Source organism: Marmota flaviventris, chromosome 4 (genome assembly GCF_047511675.1).
Source record: "Marmota flaviventris isolate mMarFla1 chromosome 4, mMarFla1.hap1, whole genome shotgun sequence".
Lineage (NCBI taxonomy): Eukaryota > Metazoa > Chordata > Mammalia > Rodentia > Sciuridae > Marmota > Marmota flaviventris.
In genome coordinates, this window is record NC_092501.1 from 87,041,991 (window position 1) to 87,067,576 (window position 25,586).

A 25,586-nucleotide genomic window follows, 5' to 3' on the forward strand; every position below is an offset into this window, starting at 1 on the left:
CCATTCAGATTATTAATCCATCAAATGGATTAGTCCTCTGATGGATGAGGTTACAGTCCTTACAGTCTAAGAATTTCACCTCTAAACATTGCTTGTTGCCTAATACATGAGCTTTTGAGGGCTATTCCATATCCAAAACATAACATGAGGTAAGTGATTAAGAGACTTTAGAAGCACCCTTTACTCAGAAAAGAAATACCCATACAGCCCTCTCCTGTGCCTTAACCTTCCTAAATACTGGTAGTGCCTTTATGTGCTGCCTGTCACTTTTATATGGAACACCATCCATACTCCCATCACCCATTAAACACCTTCCTACTCAGTAGCTACCCTACTCTTTGAAACTGATATCCAAATCTACTAGAGTTTGTGCTCTTTCTCATTTTTGCATTTTGCTATACTAATCTTTGCTAATTAAATCATAAATTCTCAGAGACAAAAAATTTATGCGGTCACTTTTATATTCCTGGTTGCCCAGTATATTGCCTAAATGTTCTCTAGAAAATAATGGATACTCATCTAAAACTAATTATATGCTAACTGTAAACTATTCTATTTCAGAATGCAATTTTAGTTAGGGGTTCTGTGTAATGAAAGCATAAGGACTAAATTTTATTTTAATATTTTTAATTAAAAGTTTTCAGTAATTTATATAGATTTTTCCCAGGTTAGGATTAATTGGTATTATCAACAAAATCAAATCCATTTAGCAGTAATGTTTTAGTAAATTTTGGAAGTAATGCATCAGCTGTTTATAACATCATAATAAAACATGGATTATCATCATCTGATTTTTATTTTTTATCAAAACACTTCCTTTTGACAACTTTTTCTTTTTGTGATGCTGGGGATCAAATTACATGCTAATTAAGCAGGTGTTCTATCACTATAGCACTGAGATACATCCCTAGCCCCAAAACACTTGTATGTATGTGTGTATCTATATTTTTTATTAGAGCGTTATAGGTATACATAGTAGTTAGTTTCATTTCAACAAATTCATAGACTGACTTATTTCACTTTATATAATGTTCTCTGTTTTTATCCATTTTCCAGAAAATGCCATAATTTCATTCTTCCTTATGGCTGAGTAAAACTCCATTGTGTATATATACAACAGTTTATTAATCCTTTTATTTATTGATGGGCATTTGGACTGATCCATAATTTGGCTTTTGTGAATTGTGCTGCTATAAACATTGAGATGGTTTGTAACACATACTATGGAGATTTTAGTTCTTATTGATAAATACCAAGGAATGGGATGGCTGGATCATATGGTGTTTCCATTCCTAGTTTTTGTTTCTTGAGACAGGGTCTCCCTAAGTTGCTGAGATTGGCCTTGAATTTGCCATCCTCCTACTCAGTCTCCCAAATTAACTGGAACTATAGGCATGCTCCACTGTGCCTGACCCATTCCTGGTTTTGTGAGGAATTTCCATATTGCTTTCCAGAGTGGTGGTACTAGTCTACAGTCCCACTAACAATGTATGAGTTTACCTTTCCCCCCACATCCTCACCAGCATATTATTATTATTTGTTTTCTTGGTTATTGCTGCTCTAACTTGAGTGAGATGAACTGAGTGTAGTTTTGATTTGCATTTCCCTGATTGCTTGAGATGTTGAACATTTTTTCATATATTTTTTGGCCATCTCTGTCTTTTGAGAAATGTCTGTTTCATTCTTTTTGCTTATTTATTCATTACATGTTTTTTTAAGTATTAAAGTTTTTGAGTTTATATATTCTTGATATTAATCCTTGATATATATTCTTGATATAATTTTGTACCATGCTGTATGCTGTCTCTTCACACTCTTGTTTCCTTTGCTATACAGAAGCTTTTTAGTCTGATGGCATCCCACTTATTTATTGTTGGTTTTATTTCTTGAGTTTTCTTGAGTTTCTCGTTAAGGAAGTCAATGCCAGCACTCTATGTTTTCTTCTAATTGCAAGGTTTCTGGTTTAATTCCTAAGTCTTTGATCCATTTTGATTTGACTTTTGTGCAGGGTAAGAGAGAAAAATATATATATATATATATCTCCAGTTTTCTCAGCTCCATTTGTTAAAAAGACTAGCTTTTCTTTTTTTTTTAATTAGTTACACATGACAGTACAATGATCTTGACAATTCATACATTTGAATCAAATGGGATATAATTTCTCATTTTTCTGATTGTACAGGTTGCAGAATTACATTGGTCATATAGTCACTGCAACATTTGTGAGACCTCATCTCAACAAAAAAACCTTTTTAACCCATCTTCTCTCCTCAATTGGATCATTCAAAGATTACCTTAAAAATTAGTTCCTCTACAGTATCTATGATTATCTAAATCTGGAAATGATTTCACATTTTTTCTTAACTGTTAACTGTTACTATCAGAACATGATTTGTGTTAATGCAGGAGTGTTCAGAAGTAAAATGATTAGATGATTATGAGATCTGTACTCTAATCCTAATTTGAACAGACTAAGTGAGTGGGAACTATAGGGAGGTGGAGCATAGCTGAAGAAGTGGGTCTCTGTGGGTATTCTCCTAGAGATTATATCTTGTACCCCTGGCTCCTACCTTTTTCTACTTTCTGAATACCATGAGATGAGCAGCTTTCTTCCCCCATACCCTTCTGCCATGATGTTCTGCTTCAGCTTGGACCCAGAGCAATGAAGTAGGCTGACCTGACCATGGACCTCTGAAACTATGAGTCAAAACAAATTTTGCTTCCTCTAAGATATTTTGCTTAAAGCAATGAAAAACTGATTAACATAGTACATATTAGTGGTATATAGCATTTTCTGTGTTTTGGTCTCTTAATGGAAATATAAATTATCATCTCTGAAGAATTCTCGCCAAAAAGAATTCTTGCTGGGTATGGTAGCGCAGGCTATAATCCCAGCAACTCCCAAGGGTGAGTCAGAAGGATCACAAGTTCAAGACCAGGCTTAACAATGTATCAAGCCCCTGAGCAAGGTAACAAGACCATCTCTTAAAATCAAAAAGGATTGTAGGTAGCTTGGTGGTAAAGTGCTCCTGAGTTCAGTCCCCAGTACAAAAAAAACAAAAACAAAAATCAAACCTGAATCTCAGGAGCTGTGGCTTAGGGGTAGAGCACTTGCCTGGCATGTGTGAGGCCCTGGGTTTGATCCTCAGCACAGCATATAAATAAATAAAAGATCCATTGGCACTAAAAAGTATATTTAAAAAAAAACCTGAATCTCAGCACACCTCTGGATCTAAGTGTCAGTTTGTAGGAAATAGAGAAGTTAGAGGTATGTGTAAAATTTTATGGAGGACATGTAATCATCAAAATTTCCTATAATGTTGGAAACTATAGGACAAATGTGAAAACCTTATTCAGGCCTGCCAATTAAAAAATGACTACATTCTCCTTTTTGAAATGCTGGCTTTGTGGCAGTTTTCAAGTACTCTCTTCATCTCCTCAACGTTCCTAAGTTTAAGAACTTTCTTACATAAGTCAGTGATCTAGCATTCTCAACAGAAATCCTATGATAACTTCTGAGTGACCCATCTTAGATCATGGCCTGTGCCGAAACCAGGCTCTGGCACCAGGCTAATATACCCCCCTCACTAGCTTGGGCCAGAGCTACTTACCTGTTTCTACATTACAAGAATCAGTGATTGACTTAGGCCAGTCAACACCTACCTCTAAAGGGGAAAAAATAGAGTCATCCTGGGACAGCTGGATGTGTAACTTAGTCCAAGCCAAGAGATCTGAGAATCAGGGGAATCTATAGTGTAAACCTCAGTCTGAGCTTAGGAGAGAAAAAGCTGAATTCCTTCTTCCTCTGTTTTTTTGTTGAACAGATTATAATGCCCACCCATATCTGGGAGGGCAGGCTACTGTACTGAATCTACCAATTTAATCATATGCTGATATCAACCAGAAGCACCATCATAGAGATACTCAGAAATAGTGTTTAATTGAACACTGCTTGACAGTTCTCACATCCTCTGTACTAGTAACTTGATAAAACAGGTCTTTCCCCCCGCTCCAAGCAGGAGGACTGTATTTCAACACTATTATAAAATTTTCCCTCTATGTCTAGGAGAGTTAAAGTAAAAATTATGGGAGTCTTGTTGTTGTTGTTGTTTACTTGGATGAAGTTTCATTATTAACACCTCCATGAGGATACTATTAAGCCATCTAAAATGTATTTCTTAGTATGTTTTTACTTTCTGTCTTTCAGGGCTAATTTCGTATACTGAGTATCTTTTCTTGCTTACAATCCTCACTAGTAAGTATCCCGTAATTTTTACAGCAATCTTGTGAATTCTCTCTTCTTACCAAACAGTATTTTTGAAGTTTGACATTTATGTCTTAATCATTAAAAAATACTGGTGCATTAACTTTAGCTTCTATATCTACAAAATGTAAACACTATATTAGATTATCCCTTCTACCTCCCGTGCACCATGGCATCCCAGAACTTTATTTCCTAAATAGAAGCCTTGTAGAACACACGAGTCATAGTTAACCTTCACTTGTGAACATTAAAAACCCTCACCTGACATTACATACAAAATTCCTGACCAGTACTCTTCAAAAGTGTGAAGGTCATAGAGAACAAAGAAAGAATGAGAAACTTCTACAGATGGAGAAGGGTAAGGACAAATGACAACTACATGCAGCATGATATTTGATCCTAGAGTAGAAAAGTAGCATAAGTGTGGGGAACGGGGCAACATGAAATTCAAATAAAGTCTTTAGTTTATTTCATATGGCATATCAATATTAATTTCTTTATCTTGATAAATGTGCTATGGTTATGTGAGATGTTGGCTTTAGAAAAAGCTGGGTAGCAAATCTGTGAGGACTCTTCTACTATCTTTACAATATTTCTTTGAGTTTGAAAGGATTACAAAGTTAAAAGATTTTTTTTTAAAACTACTCTGAGAAAGAGAAGTAATCATCATTAGTAATATAGCCAAGAAAATATAAGAATATAAGAAATAAAGTTCTTATATTCTTAATAAATAAGTAAATAATAATAAATAAATAGATAAATAAATCCTTAATAAATAAATAAGCTAATGAAATAAAGTTCTCAGTTAATTTTGCATTGAAAGGCAGAGCTGTAGAGCAGAAGCTCCCATGAAAAAAGTGCTAGACAAAGCAGGGGCAAAGCCTTCACACCAAATATCCACCTTTGAAAATTGAGAAAGAGTACATTGTTTTCTCAGTTTAAGCACTTACTCATATAGTCTCAGATGGCTTGTTTCAGATTTGAGCATTATCTGCAGATAGCTTGCATTTCACCAACATTTACATAATTACTCATTTTTACTTCATTGCAGAACCTCATACTGGGTTTCATGTTGCTTTTAAAATGCTAGATGCAGATGGCAATGAGATGATTGAGAAAAAGGAGTTTTTTAAGGTAAGTAAATAGCTGCTAGTTATTTTAGATTTTCATAAAACACTTGATACTTGTACAATAATTTTTCATTTCTAAAATAATCAAAATTATGGTTACCATTCTGACTGGAGTGAGATGAAATCTTAGTGTAGTTTTGATTTGCATTTCTCTGCTAAGAATGTTGAATGTTTTTTCATGTATTTGTTGGCCATTTGCATTTCTTCTTTTGGGAAAGATCTGTTTTAGTTCATTTGCCCCTTTATTGATTTGGGTGTTTTTTTTTTTTTTCAGTGTTGAATTCTGTAATGTATTCTGGATATTAATGCCCTATATGAGAAGGAGGTGCAAAGATCTCTCATTCTTTGGATGCTCTCTTCACACTCTTTTTAATTGTTTCCTTTGTTGTACAGAAGCATTTTAATTTGAAGTCATCCCACTCATTGCTGGAGAGGACAGGGGGGAAAAGGTACACTCATACATTATTGATAGTACTGCAAATTTGTACAACTACTTTGGAAAGCAGTATAGAAATTCCTCAAATGACTAGGAATGGACTGACCATATGACCTAGCCATTCCACTTGTTGGTATTTATCCAAAAGACATAAATCAGCATACTATAGTGTTACATGCATACCAATATATACAACAGCTCAATTTATAGTAGCCAACTTATAGAACCAGCCTAGGTGTCTCCCTTAATAGATAAATAGATAAAGAAAATCTAGTATACATACAGAATGGAGATTGCCTCCACCATAAAGAATAATTAAATTATATTATTTGCCAGTGAATGGGTAGAACACATCATGATGTGTGAAATAAGCCATATTCAGATAGTCAAGAAAATATGAATATTTTCTCACATATGCATAAGGAATTTTAACAAAAGAAATCTCACCAAAATAGGAGAACACTGAAGTAGTTAAAGGGGATTGAGAGGGAGGGAGAAGAAATAGGAAAGGGTAGGAACTGCATTCTGACCAAATTATGCTGTATGTACATACGAATATATCACAATGAATTTCATTTTTATGTGTAACTGTAATGCAAAGCAATCTGAATGTAGACTTCTATATTTTTTTTCCTGCCTGTATAATCTTACCCTAACCAATTAGAAGCACTTTTTTAGCAATGTACCTTTATCACACAACTATAATGTTCAGAAATACCTCTCTTCAGGGCTGGGGATATAGCTCAGTTGGTAGAGTGCTTGCCTTGCCTGTACAAGGCCATGGGTTCAATCCCCAGCACCACAAAAAAAAAAAGAAAAGAAATACCTCTCTTCAGTCTCATTTCTCAGAAATGTAAGCAGTTGTGTTACTTAAGATTGGGCTACAGATAGGAAGAAACTAAAATGCCTCCTATGCACACACACAGAGGTGGGACAAGGGAAGGATTGAAAAATAGACACAGAACTTTCATATTTAACCAAGAAACATAAACTCAGTGAAGCACGATGTTGCCCCCTAAAACAGGACCAGGTGCAGAAATCTCAGCATGTTCTTTGGCACTGCAGAGTGGTCAGGTAGGGCCAGATAATAATGCTGTGCTTCTCTAACGTAGAGCCTTGCCAGACCTAAGAGACTTAATTTTATTTATTTGGAGTTTATATCACTCTTCAAAAAAAAATTATAGTCTCTCTGCTTAACACTTTCATTTCAGGCTCTTCTGGTTTGTGTAAGTATCAGGTGGTTTGGGGCTTTTTTGTTTTGTTTTTTGGGTTTTGGGTTTTTGGGTTTTGGGGGGGGGGGTTTGGAACAGGAGTTGGGGGTACCAAACCCAGGGCTTTGCGAATGTGAGGCAAACACTTTGCCACTGAGCTACATCCCAGCCCCACTCTGGTATAGGTCACAAAAGAAATCCAATGTCTCAATGTCTCCAAATAGTTAAGTTCTGCCTCCAACTTTCTAGTGTTTCCAGAAAAACATATTATTTTACAGTAATAATAAAATCAACTCTTATAAGAGCAGTATTATAATGGCAAATTCAGTAAGCAAATTGGTGTGCAAACACAAAACTTACACAAATATTAAGCTTAACTGCCAGGAGCCAGAGTGCAAACCTGCTTGAGATTAGCCAACAGCTTTAAATGCACAGAGCCTTTTAAATGAAGCTAGTATGGCTGAGAGAGTTGAGTTTTTAATTTTTTAATTAATTTAAAATTTAAATTGAAACACTGACATTTACTTTAGTTATTGGGAAACTTAGTATGAAACAAGTTGGGTATGTGAATCTACTTTTTCAATTGTAAATTTTATAAAATCTAAATAAAGATTTAAGTTTTTCCAGTGGAAATCTGAATTGAGACATCCTATAAATATACAATATATATTGGCTTTGGAAGGAGGAGGAAAGAAATGTAAAATATTCTTGTTTTTATATTAATATTTGATGAAATAATAATCTGAATTAATTAGTTTCACCTTTTTGTTTGTTTTACTTTCTTTCTTTTTTTTTTTTTCAGAGGGAATGGTACTGGGGCTTATGGGGGCACTTAACCTCTGAGCCACATCCCCAGCCCTTTATTTAGAGACAGGGCCTCACTAAGTTGCTTATGACCTTGCTAAATTGCTGGGGCTGGCTTTGAACTTGGAATCCTTCCTCTGTAGTATAATTGCTTAGAAAACTTATATTTCTTTTGGTCAGAACTACTTCAAGATTATAGACTGAGAAAAATTTTTACACAAATTTTATTACATGCCCTTTATGACAACCATTCTAAATGCTAAAAAGATTTTTGTACTCCTGGGTTTGCAGCTTAAGAAAGAAAGCTTAAGAAATTCCATTGGATTGAAGTTACATGAAATATACCTCTGGATATATGAAGTTTCACTGTACTATTCAGATAAGAAGGTAGATATATATATATATATATATATATATATATATATATATATATATATATATTTAGTTGTAGATGGACACAATAACTTTATTTATTTATTTTTATTTTATTTTTACTGAGGATTGAACCCAGAGCCTCATACATGCGAGGCAAGTCCTCTATCACTGAGCTACGGCCCCAGTCCCCCTAAAAAGGTAGTAATCTTATTACAGAATTCATTTTCTCAAAGTGGTAGAAGTTAAATTTAGTAGAAGGCTATAGAGAAAACCATACTGTTTAACTACTTGAAGAATATGTGAATGTATTCAAAAATATATGTAAGAGATATGGTTGTGAAAATATTTGTTTCATTAGAAAGTCAGTGTGAGCAAATGCTAGTAAATGTAGATATTGCTAAAGAAGCAGTGTGAATAAAGTTTATCCTATCAAAAGCAGCCTAGAATTCCTTCAAGGGTTGAATATACATATATGAGTAGACTAAATGGAAAGAACCAAGAATTTCAGATATTATGGCTTTTACTCAGAACTACAAGTAAAAAAAAAAATAATACTCAAAAAGTAAGGAGGAAAGGAAATACTAGACAGACATAAGTTTATCTTTGAATTCAATTGCATTCATGCTGAAGAAAGCAGAAAAATATGAAGAGTGATTAGAAAGAACATTATTATTATTTATTTATATTCTCTTGGAGATTTTAGTGTTACAAAATTTGAAACTTTTGTAGCAGCATTGCTGCTTTTGTACAGCATAGCTAAAGTGTGAACCTCTTTCAGCTGTTTATACCTAAGAAGTAGGATCTCTCATGTGAACTGTACTGTCAGGAAAAACCAGCAGACAGTTATTACAGACTTAACAATAAAGAGTTAATCACACTTTTGTTAATATTTTAACAATTAAGAATTAATCACAGTCTTCCAAAATCCATCTCTGGCTGCAGTATGGAAAATGAATTAAATGAGATTGAAGGCAAGGAGCCTCCCTATGCTATTGAAATAGTAGAGTTTACAACTTTGGGAAGGATGAAATACAATCAGGAGTTATTATGGAATAGCTTCTGTAGGACCTGGCTTCCATTTAGATTAATGAGGGGAAAAGCAAAATTAGTAGGCAATCCTTTTCCCAGACTACCTACTAGGAATAATGATAGCACTCATTTATCAAAGAGAAGAGTCGTACTTGATTGAGGATTGGTTGTATCTGACATACACAAAATAAAGATGAGCAAATTGATATGCAGTCAATATTACAGCCATAATTTGAATCCAGGGCATCCACTTTTAGAACTCTGCTCTTTCCTCAATGTCTACCTACCTCATTTGAAGGAGAATTCAAAGAAACACTGGGTTGAGAAAGATCTTAACTCTGAACTTGGAAATGTTAAGCTTGATAAACTAGTAGGACATCCCTATAGAGAAACAAATATAGTTGACTGACTGGAGATTCACCAAGAATTCAGCCAGGACTGGGAAACATTTTCATAGAGGTGGTAATTAAATCATGAGACTATATGGCCTCAAAGTGAGAGAATGTACAATGAAAAGGAGTAAGACCAGTCCTGGAACAGTATCATTTACAAGGTTCAAGCTGAAATCAACAAGGAACAAAATAGTAAGCAGAGTGAGGGTAATCAAATCTTGGAAAGAAAAGAGTAACAAAAAAAAAAAAAAAAAAGAGTGTTTAAAAACAAACTCTTTTTAGGGTTCAATCCTCAGCACCACATAAAAATAAAAAAATAAAATGAAGGTATTGTGTCCAACTACAACTTTAAAAAAAAAATTTTTTTTAAACTAAACTCTTTTAAAAGTGGCTTAATAGGATAGAGACTGAGTAGAGAGCCCCTTAAATTTTGTAGGTCAGTAGGAAGCATTACAGAATCATTTCAAAAAGAGTGGTAGGGATGAATACCAAGAAACAAAGAGCTGAAGAGGAGTGAATGGAAGTCCAAAACTGGTAGCTGTAGATAAAAAAAATACTCTTTTGCAATATCTAATAATTAAAGGGAGTTATCTAAGTTGAGTCTAAGGAAAAAGATGTGTTTGCACAAGCTGAACCTGAAATACCAGTACCATTACTTTCTAGTTATCTCAGGGCTTCAGGGACAAGAAACAGATTTTTGACATTATTCAGGTAGAGGTAATTCATATGGAAAGATCATAATGCATAAAGGTGAGATTCTTTTAGGTTAATTAACCTGTTAGAATTTGTGCGTACCATTAATTTCCCTAGACTTGGGTGAGCTTTCTGGTTTTATTCCTGAGAAAGACAGGCCTAGGGAGCGAAATCTTATATCCACAGACTAATAAAATTAGAGGTAATTTTATAAAGTGGACTTGGCAGAGCCCCAGATATTACTGCCATACTTAACTAAGACTACAGTTTTGATGCACTTTACAAATGTTTTGGTGGGAAGAGGAGGCCCAGTCGTAAGCCTATAGATAAAAGAGGTACTAAACATTAAACTGAGAAAAAAAGGCAGTGGAGGGTATGTTGTTTCCGTGTTCACACAGCAGTGTTAGTGTGCCTTTTCAGTACACCGTCTTTCCTTAGTGTATAGCTTCTGCATCTGCTCATACCTACTTTAAGATTTTTCAAAACCTTTTTTTACATAACAGTTTAATACAGTTATAGAACAGTTTCTGAACATGGCTGGTTTCTCCCTAAATGTTTGAAAAATCTCAGGATCAGCTCATAATTAAGAAAACAAGAAAATAATATGTTAGGATACATCACTGATTTTTTTTTTTAAGTTTAAAGTTATGAAAGTCAATCTTGTAAGCCTGTAAAAGGTTCTTTTTGCTGATCATAGAAATGAAACACTAAGCTTGATAACTCATAGAGTATGATATGTATGTCAGGGGTTTTTTTTAAAGCATTGAGAAGAAAATTACATTCATATTAGTTACTTGAATAGTGATCTCACTTCCACAATCCTTATATTAGTAAATTTAAGTATGTAGCATCTTATATTTGAAATGTTTTTGAAAGAAACAGTTCATTTCAGATCAGAAAAGCATAAAGAACAGGGGTTATTTAATATATCTGAATGCTTCCCCCGTAAATTTTACTTATGTGTTCCACACCATAAATGCCAAAAAAGTCATAAGAACTACTTTCATACTCAAAACATAAATGGAAGCTGGGCGCAGTAGTGTGTGCCTATAATCCCAGTGGCTTGGGAGGTTGAGGCAGGCAAATCGATTGTGAGTTCAAAGCCAGCCTCAGCAACTTAGCAAGACACTTAGCAACTCAGACCCCTGTCTCTAAATAAAATATAAAAAAGGTCTGGGGATGTTGCTCAGTGGTTAAGCACCCTGGATCCAATCCTTAGTACCAAAACACATACACACACACACACACACACAAAATAAATGTAACAAAGTGATTTGAACAGCAAATGTGAAAATAATGAAATATATTAATGCAGAGTCCCATGATATTGTCCTAAAATACAAACTGTCTCAGTTTGTTATTTTTGTATTTTGTGGTTACATATACATTTTATTAATATCCACATCTAAAAACTACATTGCAAGTGTATTGCTTACTTCTTTATCCCAAGAACTCATAAAATAATAGCAATCTGCATGAATTTTTCTCTGTCAAGTAATAATAAACGTAGCTGACAGTGATCAAAGCCAGTAGTAGTTAACCATTTAATCTTTACCTTGATAGATGGTTCATCTGCTTATGTGGGATGAGTGCCAGGGTTTAAATGCAGCTTCTCTAAACAATAGATTAGAGACAAGTCTATTTACAGTTATAAATTGTTCCTTAGGTGGTCCTTTTGGGTAGGAAAGGCTATATTCTTAATATGATGGTGTTTTATAATTTTATCATGCTAAATATATCTGCTAGAGTTATTACTAAATAATATAAAAACCCTCAGTAGAATTTTTTTCTTTTTGATTTTGTATCTTATTCCAGAGATTAAACTCTACATACTTCATTTTCAGCCTGAAATTGAAAATAATAACCAACACAAATTTAAGTAGTCAATTTGGCAGTACTTTCTAAATCATTCAGAATTTGTATTTACAAATAGATACCCTCCTGAATCTTTTATAACTTCCATATAACAACTTCGTCATCTTTTTGTTTGTCTAACATAACACCCCTATTTCCACCAGAAACATTTTCTTCCTTTACCCACTCCTTTAATAGTTTTTAATCATTCATATCTCTGCCCCAATGTCATCCCCTCAGGAAAAATACCTGGAATAAATCAGTCTAACAGTAACCCCTCCTCAGCAATCTCTCAATCCAGTTACCCTGCTTTTATTTTATTTTAGTCATAGCATTTGAGGTTATCTGAAATGACTTTGTTTACTTGTTTATTTTCTCTAGACTATTAGAATGTAAGTTCAGTAGGAGCAAATACATTATCTATCATTTACCACTATTTTCCCAGAAGAACACTGATCACATAGTAGACACTTGGTAGCTTATCATCTTGAATCAGTGTCATGTACCACCATTTTAAAAAGAACCTTAGGAGGGGCTGGGGTTGTGGCTCAACAGTAGCAAAGCACTAGGTTCGATTCTAAGTGCCGCATAAAAATAAATAATCAAAAGAAAGGTATTGTGTCTAATTACAACTAAAAAATAAAATGAAAAAAAAAACCATAGGAGATCAGAGAGATCTTTTGACCTAGGTCTCTAGAGGAAAATCTTTATATGCTTTTTCTAATGGAGATTTAGTACAGAACTAAATGTACAACACTTCATAGTACACAAAGAACCTTGAAGGAACCCTCACTTTGAGTCCAGACTGAAATGTTATAGAAAGATCTGCCATGGCAAGATTTATCTAGGACAGAATCCACTTGGATAGAACAGATCTTTTGCTGCTCTGAATTTCTACCGTGTTGGAATAAACCTCCTTAAAAACTCTTATTTCAGCACTCTTGTAATCCCAGCAACTGGGGAGGCTGAGACAGGAGAATCACAAGTTTGAAACAATTTAGTGAGACCCTATCTCAAAATAAAAAATAAAGGCTGGAATATAGCTCAATAGTAAAGTGACCTCAGTTTTAATCCCTAGTACCAAGGGGAAATTTTTTCTATTTCAACAAAATAATTCTATTTGCCTTTTTGTTTTATTTTATTTTGTTTATAATTATTTGACAATAAGACAAATGATTGTAACAACTACATTAAATATCTTATAAAAGCAAAACATTTTAAACTTTCTATAAAAATTTGTAATTAGTATTTATGAATAATATCATTTTTAAATTGTTATTTATATGATAAATTTTACTATCAAAAACGTGGAGGTCTTCCTTCTCTTGAAGGATCCAGATTACCATTAAGAGTGAAAAAGGAGCCGGGCACTGTGGCGCATGCTTATAATCTCAGTGGCTTGGGAGGCTGAGGCAGGAGGATGGGAGGCTAAGGCCAGAGGATCGCAAGTTCAAAGCCAGCCTCAGCAAAAATAAGGTGCTAAGCAATTCAGTGAGACCCTGTCTCTAAATAAAATACAAAATAGGGCTGGGGATGTGGCTCAGTGGTCGAGTGCCCCTAAGTTCAATCCCCGGTACCAAAAAAAATGTTAAAAAGGAGATAATGCCACAAATTCTACAGATAGCAATAGGTTCAAAATGTAGTATTATAAACTATTACAATTAATTCTTTCATGCCTATAAGTTTGATAGCTCAGATGAAATGAAAAATGCCTCATAAAACAAAACTAATTAGTGGTGAAATCTAAATCTGAATAGTCTTTGTCAAAGGAATCAAATTTATTATGAAAGAAATGTTCAGTGGGCTGGGGCTGTAGCTCAGAGGCAGAGTGCTTGCCTAGAATGTGTGAGGCACTGGGTTCAGTCCTCAGCAGCACATAAAAATAAACAATAAAATAAAAGCATTCTGCCCATCTACAATTACAAAAAAAATTATAAAAAAAAAAAAGAAATGTTCATGTCCAGATGGTTTCATTGGTAACATCTGTCAGTCATTTAAAAAAGATGTAGTGCCAAATTGAAAATTCACAAGAAAGGAAAACTTCTTCTCGTGTTATAAGACCAGTATATCTCTGATAATTGAATTTTGGCAAAGACCTAACAAGAAAAGTAAATAGTGTACCAATTTTCTTCATGAACAAAAGTATAAAAATACTTTACAGAGAAAATCTAATCCAATACTATATAAAATAATATAAGTGAGATTTATACAAGGAATATTAAATGAGTTTAATGGTTGAGAAAACAGTACAGTACAACATATTAACAGAATAAAGGAAATACCAGTAAGGTCATGTTAATGCACAAAGCATTTGACAAAATAAACCCTTTTATGATAAAACTCAGTGAAGGAGAAACAGAAGAGAACTTCCTAAATCTGATAGCATTTATAAAAAGTTTAATGAGGAGCTAGCATTATAGCTCAGTAAGTACAGCATACACAAGCCCTAGCTTCAATCCCCAGCACTGACTAAATGGGATTATATACTACAGGGTGAAATACTTATTCCTTAAGACTAGGAATAAGGCAGATTTGGGGGGAGTACCAATAATTGAACTCAGGGGCACTGGACCACTGAACTACATCCCCAGCCCTATTTTGTATTTTATTTAGAGACAGGGTCTCACTGAGTTGCTTAGCACCTCACTTTTGCTGAGGCTGGCTTTGAACTCATTATCCTTCTGCCTCAGTCTCATGAGCTACTGGGATTACACGTGTATGCCACCACACCTCGCTCTTTGTTTACCTCTTTTCTCAACACATTACTGGAAGTTAAATAAAAGCAATTCAAGAAAAAAAATGTTAGGTTTAAAGATTAGAAAGAGAGGTAGAACCTTAAGGAAATTCTAATGAACCAACAAAAAAAAGTCAAAGACTTCTCAAATTATAACTGAATTTAGAAAGATCTCAGGATAGATTAGTATGCGGAAATTAAATATATTTCCATACACTAGTGGCAAAGAGTCGGAAAATTAAATTAAGATCGATTTTTGGGCTGGGAATATAACTCAGTTGGTAGAGTGCATGCACAAGGCTCTAGATTCAATCCCCAGTACCACACACACAAAAAAAAAAGAATACAAAAATAAGACCAGTTCTTAATTGAGTAGAGTATCAAATATCAAAAATAATTAGAAACAAATTAACAAAAAAAATGCATTGAAAACTTCAGATGTTGCTGATAGAAACTCAAGGAAGCCTAAATAAAGATACATAGCATGTTAATAGATTAGAAGATTTGGTGTGAAGATGTCATTTCCTCCCAAATTAGTCTATACATTAAACTTTCCAAGCAAAATCCCAGCAGGCTTTTTTTTTTTTCTAGTAGATGTTGACAAAGTGATTTCAAAGATATATATAAACATAAAGGGCCTAAAACAAATAATATTGATAAGTAAGAACATGCTGGAGGGCTGGAGTTGTGGCTCAACAGTAGAATGCTCTCCTAGCATGTGCAAGGTCCTGGGTTCGATACTCAGCACCATATAAAAATAAGTAAAATAAAGGTATTGTGTCCAACTACAACTAAAAAATAAATATTTTAAAATAAAATAAAATACGAACATGCTGTATAACTCCCACTAGCTGAATTCAAGACTTATGAAGATATGGTGATAATCAGTGACACTGTACTACTGTCCTAAGGGCAGATAAGTAGATAAGTGGAATAAAGTCTATAGGTCCTGGTCACTTAATTTTCAACAAAGGCACCAAATCAGTAAATTGGGAAAGAAATGTTTTTCAACAAATACATATGAAAAATTTAGCCTATGTAAAAATATATTTGATACAGATTCTAGATCTAATCCAAAAAACTAAAACTACTAAGCTTTTGGGTATAAACAGACAATATCTTTATGATCTAGGGGAGGCAGAGTTTGTTTGTTTGGGGGGTATTTTGGTTTTTGCAGTTCTAGGGATGAAAACTAGGGTCTCTAACATGCTAGGCTAATTTTCTACCACTAAGCCACATCTGTATCCCTGAAAGCAATAAAATGAAACTGATAAATTAGTCTTAACCAAAATAACAAATGACAAGGATGTGAAGAAACTGAAAATCACTTTGGAAAAAAGTTTGGCAGTTTCTTATAAAGTTAAACAGACCTGTTACCCTGTTAGTATTTATCCAAGAGAAAGTTCAGCTTAGTTGTAGAAGAACATTTATAGCACTTTGATGCACAGTAGCCAAAACATGAAGACAACACAAACACCTGTCAACGGGTAAATGAACTTACAATGTAATACAGCTTAACAGTGAATCAAAATAAACTACTGATAAATGAACAACAAGGATGAATCTGAAGACCATGATGCTGAATGAAAAAAGGCAGACACAAAATAATATGTAGTATGTGATTCCACTAACTTGAATTTCTAAACTAGGTGAAGCTAATTTAGGAAGAAGCAAAATCAGAACTGCCTTCATGGGGATACAATGAGAAAGGATTGATTGGAAAGAGACACACAAAACTATGAAAATTATATGGCTTAAGATTTGTACATTTTAGTATCTCTAATTTTTTTTCTGAAGAGTGTAAAATAACTGAAGGGAACAAAGTGGGTAGAAGTATAGGTAAACCAAGAATGTATTGATAATCACTGAAGCTGAGTTATAATTGTATATGATTTATTATAAAATTCTGTTCACTTTGTATTTGAAATTTTGTATAGTAAAACTTCATAAAGAAGTAGGAGCAGTAAGTAGAAGGAGAAATATTTGGGTATTGAACTTAGTGTTATATCATTTGATTGTCAACTTAAAAAACAGTGAAACAAATATAAAGTTTTTCCATTCCTTTCCCTAAACTACTTAAGTACGGAGAGGGCATTTACAAATGGGTAAAAGATTTAGAGAACTGAACATAAAGCATTTGGCTAAAACAAGTATAAATAGGTGGCTAAATTTGAGATAATTTGGAATTTAATTGCAGCAATTTAATAACTATTAAATAACCTAAGGGAAAATTTGTCTCCTAATTGATTTGAATTCATAGTTAGGGATTTTGTCTGCATCTGATTTTTTTTTAATTTTTTTTTAATTTGCTTTCCATATGAAGATTTATACAAATGATTCTGAAAGGTAGGTGGGTTTTTTAATGTACTCAGTTTCAAGGCTTTTTTTACGACTTTATAATTAATAAAAATGTCTTAATGCTTTGTAAGTACATAAAAGGAGAAGGAAAAACACTATGTGTGTTTGAGAAAATGTATATATATATGTTTACATATCGCTTTTTAATTTTTTTTACTTGTTTTAATTAGTTATACATGACAGTAGTAGAATGCACTTTGATATATATAATGAAGTATAATTTCTCATTCTTCTGGTTACACACGATGTAGAATCCCACCATTCGTAAAGTTATAAATGTACATAAGGTAATAATGTCTGGTTCATTCTACTATCCCTCCTACCCCCTACATATATAGCTTTTTAAGAGATATATACTTGAAAATGTGGCTATAAAGTATCAGTGATATAAAATATTGTTATGAATAGAAATTCTCTTGAAAGGAGTACTAGATAATCTTAAAATTTTTTAATAACTGCTGACTTTAGAACACGTATCTATTAAGTAAGCTAGCTTTCTTAGAAGAATATTATTACTAATAAATGCTCATGCTTTTGTTATCCATTTTCTCCTTTGATTCCTACATGGTCAAAAATGTCTTATAATGTAAAAAGTATTTTAATTAATATTTAACAAATAGCTAGTATATATTTTATAATAACAACTTATCCATTTTTTTAGATTGTTTTGAAAAATCCAGTAAATACATATGTAAACTCATGTTTGCAATCTTTTTAGCTACAGAAGATCATAAGTAAACAAGATGACTTAAAGACAATGAAAACTAATGAAATAGACTGTCAGGTATGTACATTCATAATCTAAAATTTACAAACAGACAATATTTATAGTAATTGCTCTATTGTGTTGTTCAAATAAGTATTCACAAATAGTTGATAAGTTGTAAATAATAATATTTTAAATAGTTGTGCTATATTAACATGGGGTCCTAACTCCAAAAGGTACACAAGAATATATAAATAGATTGGTATTCCCTCTGCCCCTTTCTGCCCAGTTCTTCCTAAGGAGAAGAGTGTTATAAATTTCCTGTGTATTCCTCAAGAGAAATTTTATGCATATAAACCACATATGTAAAATTAGTTTAATAAATAGGTCTATATCTGTTTTTCATGTTTATAAAAGCAGTAGCATGCTATACATTGCTCCACACTTTTCTTTTTTTGCTTAATATATCTAGATATCTCATTCTTTTTAATGACTATATTTACTTTGTTGTATGGTTGTAGCAGTTTCATTCCTCTTTTGGAAAACATTTAACATGTTTGCATCTTTGCATATTAAAATAATACTAAATAAATAATCCTATAATTACACCATTACATATGTGTTTGTGTGTGTACCTAAGGGATAACTACAGAAACATAGTTGCTGAATCAAAAGGTATAAGTATTTCTAAGGTTATTGACGCACTCGCTCAAGATTGACTAATAACTTCTATAGAATATGAACCAATTTTCATTCCCCATGAAATGCATGTAAGCAAATTTTTAATTAATAATCTTTCAATTAATCATAATTCCATGTTATGCTTTTCATGAAATTTTCTTAAATTTCCAGAGTATATCATCTTTTGGAGAATGTCTGTTTCAAAATTTGTAAAATTATTAGCAGTGTGGTTTTTGTTTACATTTTATTCCCTTTGAATAATCCTATACTGGACTTCTTTGTCTCACATCTAAGTTTTTAAATGCTATATCCTTTTCCTACATGTATATAACCTATATGTTTTCATAATACCCTGAATGTCCCCATCATAGCACATTGTCATTTAATATAATTGTTTGTTTAATGGTATGTATGGACTCGTGCGTGACAACTAAGGAAGCCCACTCAAGCCTTGATGTCCAGAGATGTTACTGGAGTCAATCATGTAAACCTAGTTGGCTGCCAACATACTTGAACCTTAGTATCCAGCCCGTCCAGAAATAAGGCTGAACCCCTTTACCCAACATCCCTACCCTAAATCTCCTTGTTAGACTATCTGATGTGGTTCAAGACCCCAGACACCCTTGCCTTAGGAACCACCAGCGGCCCTGGACAAAGTCTAGACCTGTTCTTATGTAAGATTAATTCTTTATTTATACAGGTTGTGTCCATGTGGCCTGGTAAAACACAAGTCATATATCATATGCTCAATTAATGTTTTTGGTTTTTTTGCTCTGCTGGGATTGAACCCAGGGTCTTATACATGCTAGACAAGTCCTCTACTACTGAGCTACATTCCCATACTCTATGTTACAGAATATTAAGATTGTTTCTGGAATGAAGGTATAGCACAGTGGTAGAATATGTGCTTAGCATGTACAAGGCCCTGGATTCAATCCACAGCACCAAATTTTAAAAAAAAAAAAAAAATTATTTACAGTATTGCTATTAGAAGTCATGGTGCTACTCAGGAAGCTGAGGCAAGAGGATTGTTTGAGCCCATGAGTTCAAGACAATCCTGGGCAACATGCAAGACCCCATCTCAAAAAAATAAAGCTGAGCACAATAGCACACATCTGTAATCCCAGCTACTCGGGAGGCAGGAGGATCACAAGTTCAAAGCCATCCTCTGCAATTTAGAGAGGCCCTAGGTAACTTAGCAAGACCCTATCTCAAAGTATAAAAAAGGCCAAGAATGTAGATCAGTGGTTAAGTGCCCCTGGGTTCAATTCCTGGTACCTAAATAAATAAATACTAATAAATATCTATTAAACACATAAATTTATCCTAGAGTTCTAAAAGTGAAATTCTCGGATCAAAAGGCATGAATATTTTTTAAGGTTTTTGATACCTATTGCCAGATTCCTTTCTGGAAAGGTTTTTTAACAATTGACAGTGCCAGCAGCATTCAGTGAGCCTGCCATCTCAAATCTCTCTAGGATCGATCTCTTTATTTTGTTTCGTTTTTAATCTGTGCCAGTTTGGTAGGAGAAGAAGGTATCTCACATAATCTTTTTTTTTTTTTTTTTTTTTTCGAATAACTATAGATCTTTTGTACTTCTTATTTTGCAAGTTTTCTTTTTCTGTCTTTTTGGGAGAAATTTTCCTTAGGTTTTTGTTTCACATATACTTTTACAAGTATTTTATATTTAAAGATATTAAACTAAGATCTGTCAAAAGTATTCAGATATTTTTCAGATTAGTTTTGATTGTCATGTTTTGGCTATGTTTTTGTTTTTTTTTTTTTAACTGTAGTTCTGTTTTTTTGTTTTTGTTTTTGTTTTTGGCAGTGCTGGGAATTGAACCCAGGGCCTTGTTCATTCTAGGCAAGCACTCTGCCAACTAAGCTATATCCCCAGCCCTCTGTGGGTTTTTTTATCCAATAAATACTAACATATTCTTACTTAGTTCTGGTTTCATTTCTTCACATTTAATTTTTTCCTTCATCAAAATTCATTTTGTAAGGGTAAACCCAGGGAACTTTGTATTGTTACTGTTATGTAGACTCTTTTTTCCCTCAAGGGAAAACTTATTACTACCAAATAGGAAGTCTATTTGATTTTTAATGTTTGTGTTCTGATGGACCTTACTGAATTTTCTCATGATTTCGATTTTTTTCTATTGATTTTCTTGGTTGTATAAAATCATTTTATCTCTAATATTAATCTTATATATTATACAAAATTAACAGGAAAATATGTTAAATAATAGTGTTAATGGCAGGCATCCTGATCATTATTTTTGACAAACACTGGAGAAGGAGAAAGTGGATGTGGACATGGTGATATGCTCAAACTTAGCAAAATGATTCTAAAGTCATAAAGAATAAACATGAGAGAACAGTCACAAACTTTCTGAAAAATACAAGTACCTCTCATTAGAGGTACTTATCCAAATAAAGTGGTATCATGAGAAATAAAAGTTAAAAATATAAATGCAAATACGTACAATTATTAGTATATGTAATATAGGTAGCACTTTAAATTGGTGGGAAAATATTGTGAAATTACTTGTTGATAATCCAAAAACCTAGAAGTTATTCTTGACATCTCCTTGTTCCTCCTATACAGCTAAGTCACTATGTCCAATCTCTTCTGCCTCTTAAATATTTCCAAATCCACGTTTTTTTCTTCTGCTTCCACTACTGTCATTTGAGAAAGCCACTATCATTTTCTCACTTTGAATATTACAGTGGCCTCCTAACTGATCTCCCTGTATTCACTGTCTTTGCATTTTCAGGCTGTAGCCAGGGATGACTTAAGCACAAATATAATGTGACTACTACTTAATTCTTCAATCAAACACTACATATTTCATACATGGATCAAAACATCACATCGTACCCATAAATATATACATTTTAGCCATCAGCAGTAACATAATAAAAATTTTTCAACAGTGTGAAAAATCCTTTTTTTTAAAGAGAGAGAGAGAATTTTTTAATATTTATTTTTCAGTTTTTGGTGGACACAACATCTTTATTTTTATGTGGTGCTGAGGATCGAACCCAGCGCCCCGCCCCGCGCATGCCAGGCGAGCGCATTACCGCTTGAGGCACATCCCCAGCCCCATGAAAAATCCTTATAAGCCTATGTCATCTGTCTCTGACCTTCCTCCAGCCTGTTGCTGTACCACTTTCCTCTGCAACAGAGTATGTGGTCTAACTACCTAGGTTCTAATGCTGCTTTCAACATTTAGTAGCTATATGACCCTGGGCATACCTGTCTACCAGTCTACTCCATTGGGAAATTTGGGAGATTAAATGAGTTAATACATTACAATCTCTTAGAATTGTGTTTAACACCCAAGTTTGCTGTTATACTTACTTTTGCTTCCTACATCTCAGCCGTAGAGCACCATGCTTTCTGCACATTCAGGCCTTTACACATGCTCCCTGTTTGGAATGTTTATTCCCACTTATTTCTTACTAAACTTTGCTAAGGTTTCAAATCATAGTTTAAATGGCATTTTCTTAGGGATACGTTGCCTGAGCTCCTAAGGAAATCCTATCTCATACTCCCATAACTCCCTATACATCTTCCTAGTACTTTCATGCTGTGATTACTTTGTGTGGGGGTAGGAGGGAGAAGGGGTGTGTGCCTGCTCCAGGCACTGGAGATTGAACCCAGGGCCTCAAGCATGCTAAACTTGTGCTCTTCCACTGAGCTATACCTCCAGCTCCTGTATGTTTACTGTTTTTAATAACTTGCCCACCTGTCTCACAGTAATAGAAAACCATGAATCCTCAAGGACTATTAAAATGCCTGGTACATACTGGGCCTTCACTACATCCTCGTCGGTGACTAATGGACTAACTGACCAAACGATACTGAGCTTATGTCACTTTTTATTTCAGAATAAATTCCAGATGAATCAGAGATTTAAATGTCAAAAATGATACTATAAAAGTACTACAAGAAACTAATGTTTTAGATTGTTGAGGTAGGAGGTTTTTTGTTTTTGAGGCAGGTAATGTTCTAAAAACAGAGAGGAAAATTCTGGTAGATGTGACTATTATTATTTTTTTAATGACTAACATCTCAGTTGGAAAATAAACATGAATAATCAAAGAAAAACCAAGTTGAATTAATAGTGATTTTTTAAAATGTGTTTTCCTACCAGATTGGCAATGATAAGAAAGATTACTAATCTATATTCTCTAAGGTAAATGTCAGTGAACACTTTTTTTAAAAATTTTTTTTAGTTGTTGGACCTTTATTTATTTATATGTGGTGCTGAGAATCGAATCCAGTGCCTCACCCATATGAGGCGCTCTTCCACTGAGCCACAACTCCAGCCCCAGTGGCACTCTTGACAGGAAATTAAATTGCAAAGATATCTAATAAAATTTAAGTGCAAATGCCATTTGACCCAGAAGTTTCATTTCTGTGGACTTAAAATTACAAGTACATAAAAATAAAGAACAGTATTTCCCACAGCAGTGTTTATATTTTTTAAAAAATGGAAATAGTCTAAATATCCATTAGTAGAAAATGAGTTCATTACATTATGGCAGGCATCCTTGGCTAACTCATATGTCAAAACATCAAACAAAAAGATATTCATTAGTCCTAAATCTAACCCAAATGATAACTCTCTACAGAACTAACATCTTTTAAACTCTGATTCTAAAAAAAGACTACTTCTGCATTATATACGCAAATGCTTCCCTGTCATGTTGTCTAAAACACACATTTACTCTGCTTCCTCCTTTTTTTTTTTAGGAGAAAAAGTTCTGAATATGGAGGTTTCCAGTTTGAGAGCTGTATATTATTTCAAAATACTTGACAGAAATCATATTTATTCCTACAGAGCTTCAAAGCCTATTTTGATGTTAACTTTGCTTTGGGCTAAATGTATTCTCCAATAGATCATACATTTTGATTTGCAGTTATGTTCTGATCAATAAACACAGGAAAATAAGTGGTTGATAGAGCATATTAGACCACAGATATCCTGTGGGAGAATAAAAAGGCTCATTTAGAATAATCTTTCTTATCATTGCCAATCTGGTAGGAAAACACATTTTTAAAAATCACTATTAATTCAGCTTGGTTTTTCTTTGATTATTCATGTTTATTTTTCTCATCAGAAACCATGGAGACCACAAAGAAGTATCACAATATTTTCCAAGTGCTAAAGAGGAAAAAAATGTCAAAACAGAATCCAAATTCTAGTGAAAATACTCTTCAAGGGGCTGGGGATGTGGCTCAAGCGGTAGCGTGCTCGCCTGGCATGCGTGCGGCCCGGGTTCGATCCTCAGCACCACATACAAACAAAGATGTTGTATCCGCCGATAACTAAAAAAAAATAAATATTAAAAAAAATTCTCTCTCTCTCTCTCTCTCTTAAAAAAAAAAAAAAAAAGATATTCTTTAAGCCCAGATATGGTGGCACATGCCTGTAATCCCAGCAACTCAAGAGGCTAAGGCAAGAGGATGGCACATCAAGGCAGCCTCAGTAACTTAGTGAGGGAGGCCCTAAGCAACTTAGCAAGACCCTATCCAAAATAAAAGAAATAAATAAAAAGGGCTGGAGAGGGCTGGGGTTGTGGCTCAGTGATAGAGAGTGCTTGCCTAGCATGTGTAAAGCACTGAGTTTGATTCTGAGCACCACATATAAATAAAGGTCCATCAATAACTAATAATTTTTTTTAAAGAGCTGAGTATGTGACTTAGAGGTTAAGTGCACCTGGGTTCAATCCCCCCACCACCACCCCACACACACCCAAAATATATCCTTCCAGAATAAAGCAGCAGCCTGGGAATGTAGCTTAATAGTGTAGTAGAGTATTTGCCTAGGATATGTGAGGTCCTGGATTCTATACCCAGTACTGCAAAAATGAATAAAGCTGAAATTAAGGCATTCTTAGATGAATAAAAACTGAGAGAATTTGTCAGCAATAGATCTACGCTAAATGAATGGCTAAATAAAATTCTCTAAACGGAAAGATGACAATAAAAGAAGAAACCTTGGAGCATCAGAAAGGAAGAATACACTAAGCAAAAATAGGAGTAAATACAAAAGACTTCTTGAGATTGAAGCAAAAATTATAACATTGACTAATTTGACGTAAATGTCTGTAGGGGAAATATTTAAGGCAAGGAAGGTAAAGGAACTTAAAGTATAACTTTTCTTACTTTGCTCAAACTGCTAACATTTGTCACACCAGTAGACTACATTTTGATTTGCAATTATATGTCACTGATCAATAAACACAGGAAAATAAGTGATTGATAGAGCATATTAGACCATAGATATCCTGTGGGAGAATAAAAAAGAAGGTAAAGGATACAATAATACAATAGCTAGAGTAACCACAAAAAAGTCTATCCAAAAACTTGTTCTCAAAAACACTATAGATAAAATTCAAATTCTAAAAAATGTTTAACCCAAATGAAGGCAGGAAAAAGAAAGCAAACTAAACATAAAAAATAAAATGGCAGACTTAAACCCCAATATGTCACTAAAAACATTAAATGTAAGTATTCTAAATGTACCAATCAAAAGATAGAAATTAGCAGAGTGGACTAAAAGACATGACCCAACTACTTCAAATTACTTCAAATATAAAGATATAGGCACCTGTACTTTGAAAGTAAAAGAGGAAAAAATATATAAACATCTATCAAAGAAAAATAAGAGTGGCTAATAACAGATAGGGTAGACTGCAGAGCAAAACAAACTGCCAGAGACAGAAAGTGACATAACAATAAAAGCATCGATACATCAAGACAAGATAGCTACTCCTAAATGTGTATATAACCAAACAACAGAGCCTTAAAAAAATATGAAATGCCAAAACTGATAGAACTAAAAATAGACATAAACAAATTTACAATTACAATTGGAGATTTTTTTTTTAGTATCTTTTTAGTTG

At 33.7% G+C, this 25,586-nt stretch overlaps 1 protein-coding gene across 3 annotated transcripts in view; it reads left to right on the top strand.

The window, feature by feature from the left end:
* The window catches only part of Micu2 (mitochondrial calcium uptake 2), a 111,702-nt gene that overhangs the window by 67,639 nt on the left and 18,477 nt on the right, over positions 1-25,586 (top strand). Inside the window, exons 5-7 of one of the 3 annotated variants that reach the window (XM_027941592.2) lie at positions 4,208-4,255; positions 5,316-5,398; positions 17,999-18,064. In XM_027941592.2, the coding sequence (XP_027797393.1) occupies positions 4,208-4,255; positions 5,316-5,398; positions 17,999-18,064 (197 nt within the window). The remainder of the gene's footprint in view (positions 1-4,207; positions 4,256-5,315; positions 5,399-17,998; positions 18,065-25,586) is intronic. The other 2 variants (XM_027941593.2, XM_071611333.1) reach the window with 2 other exon arrangements.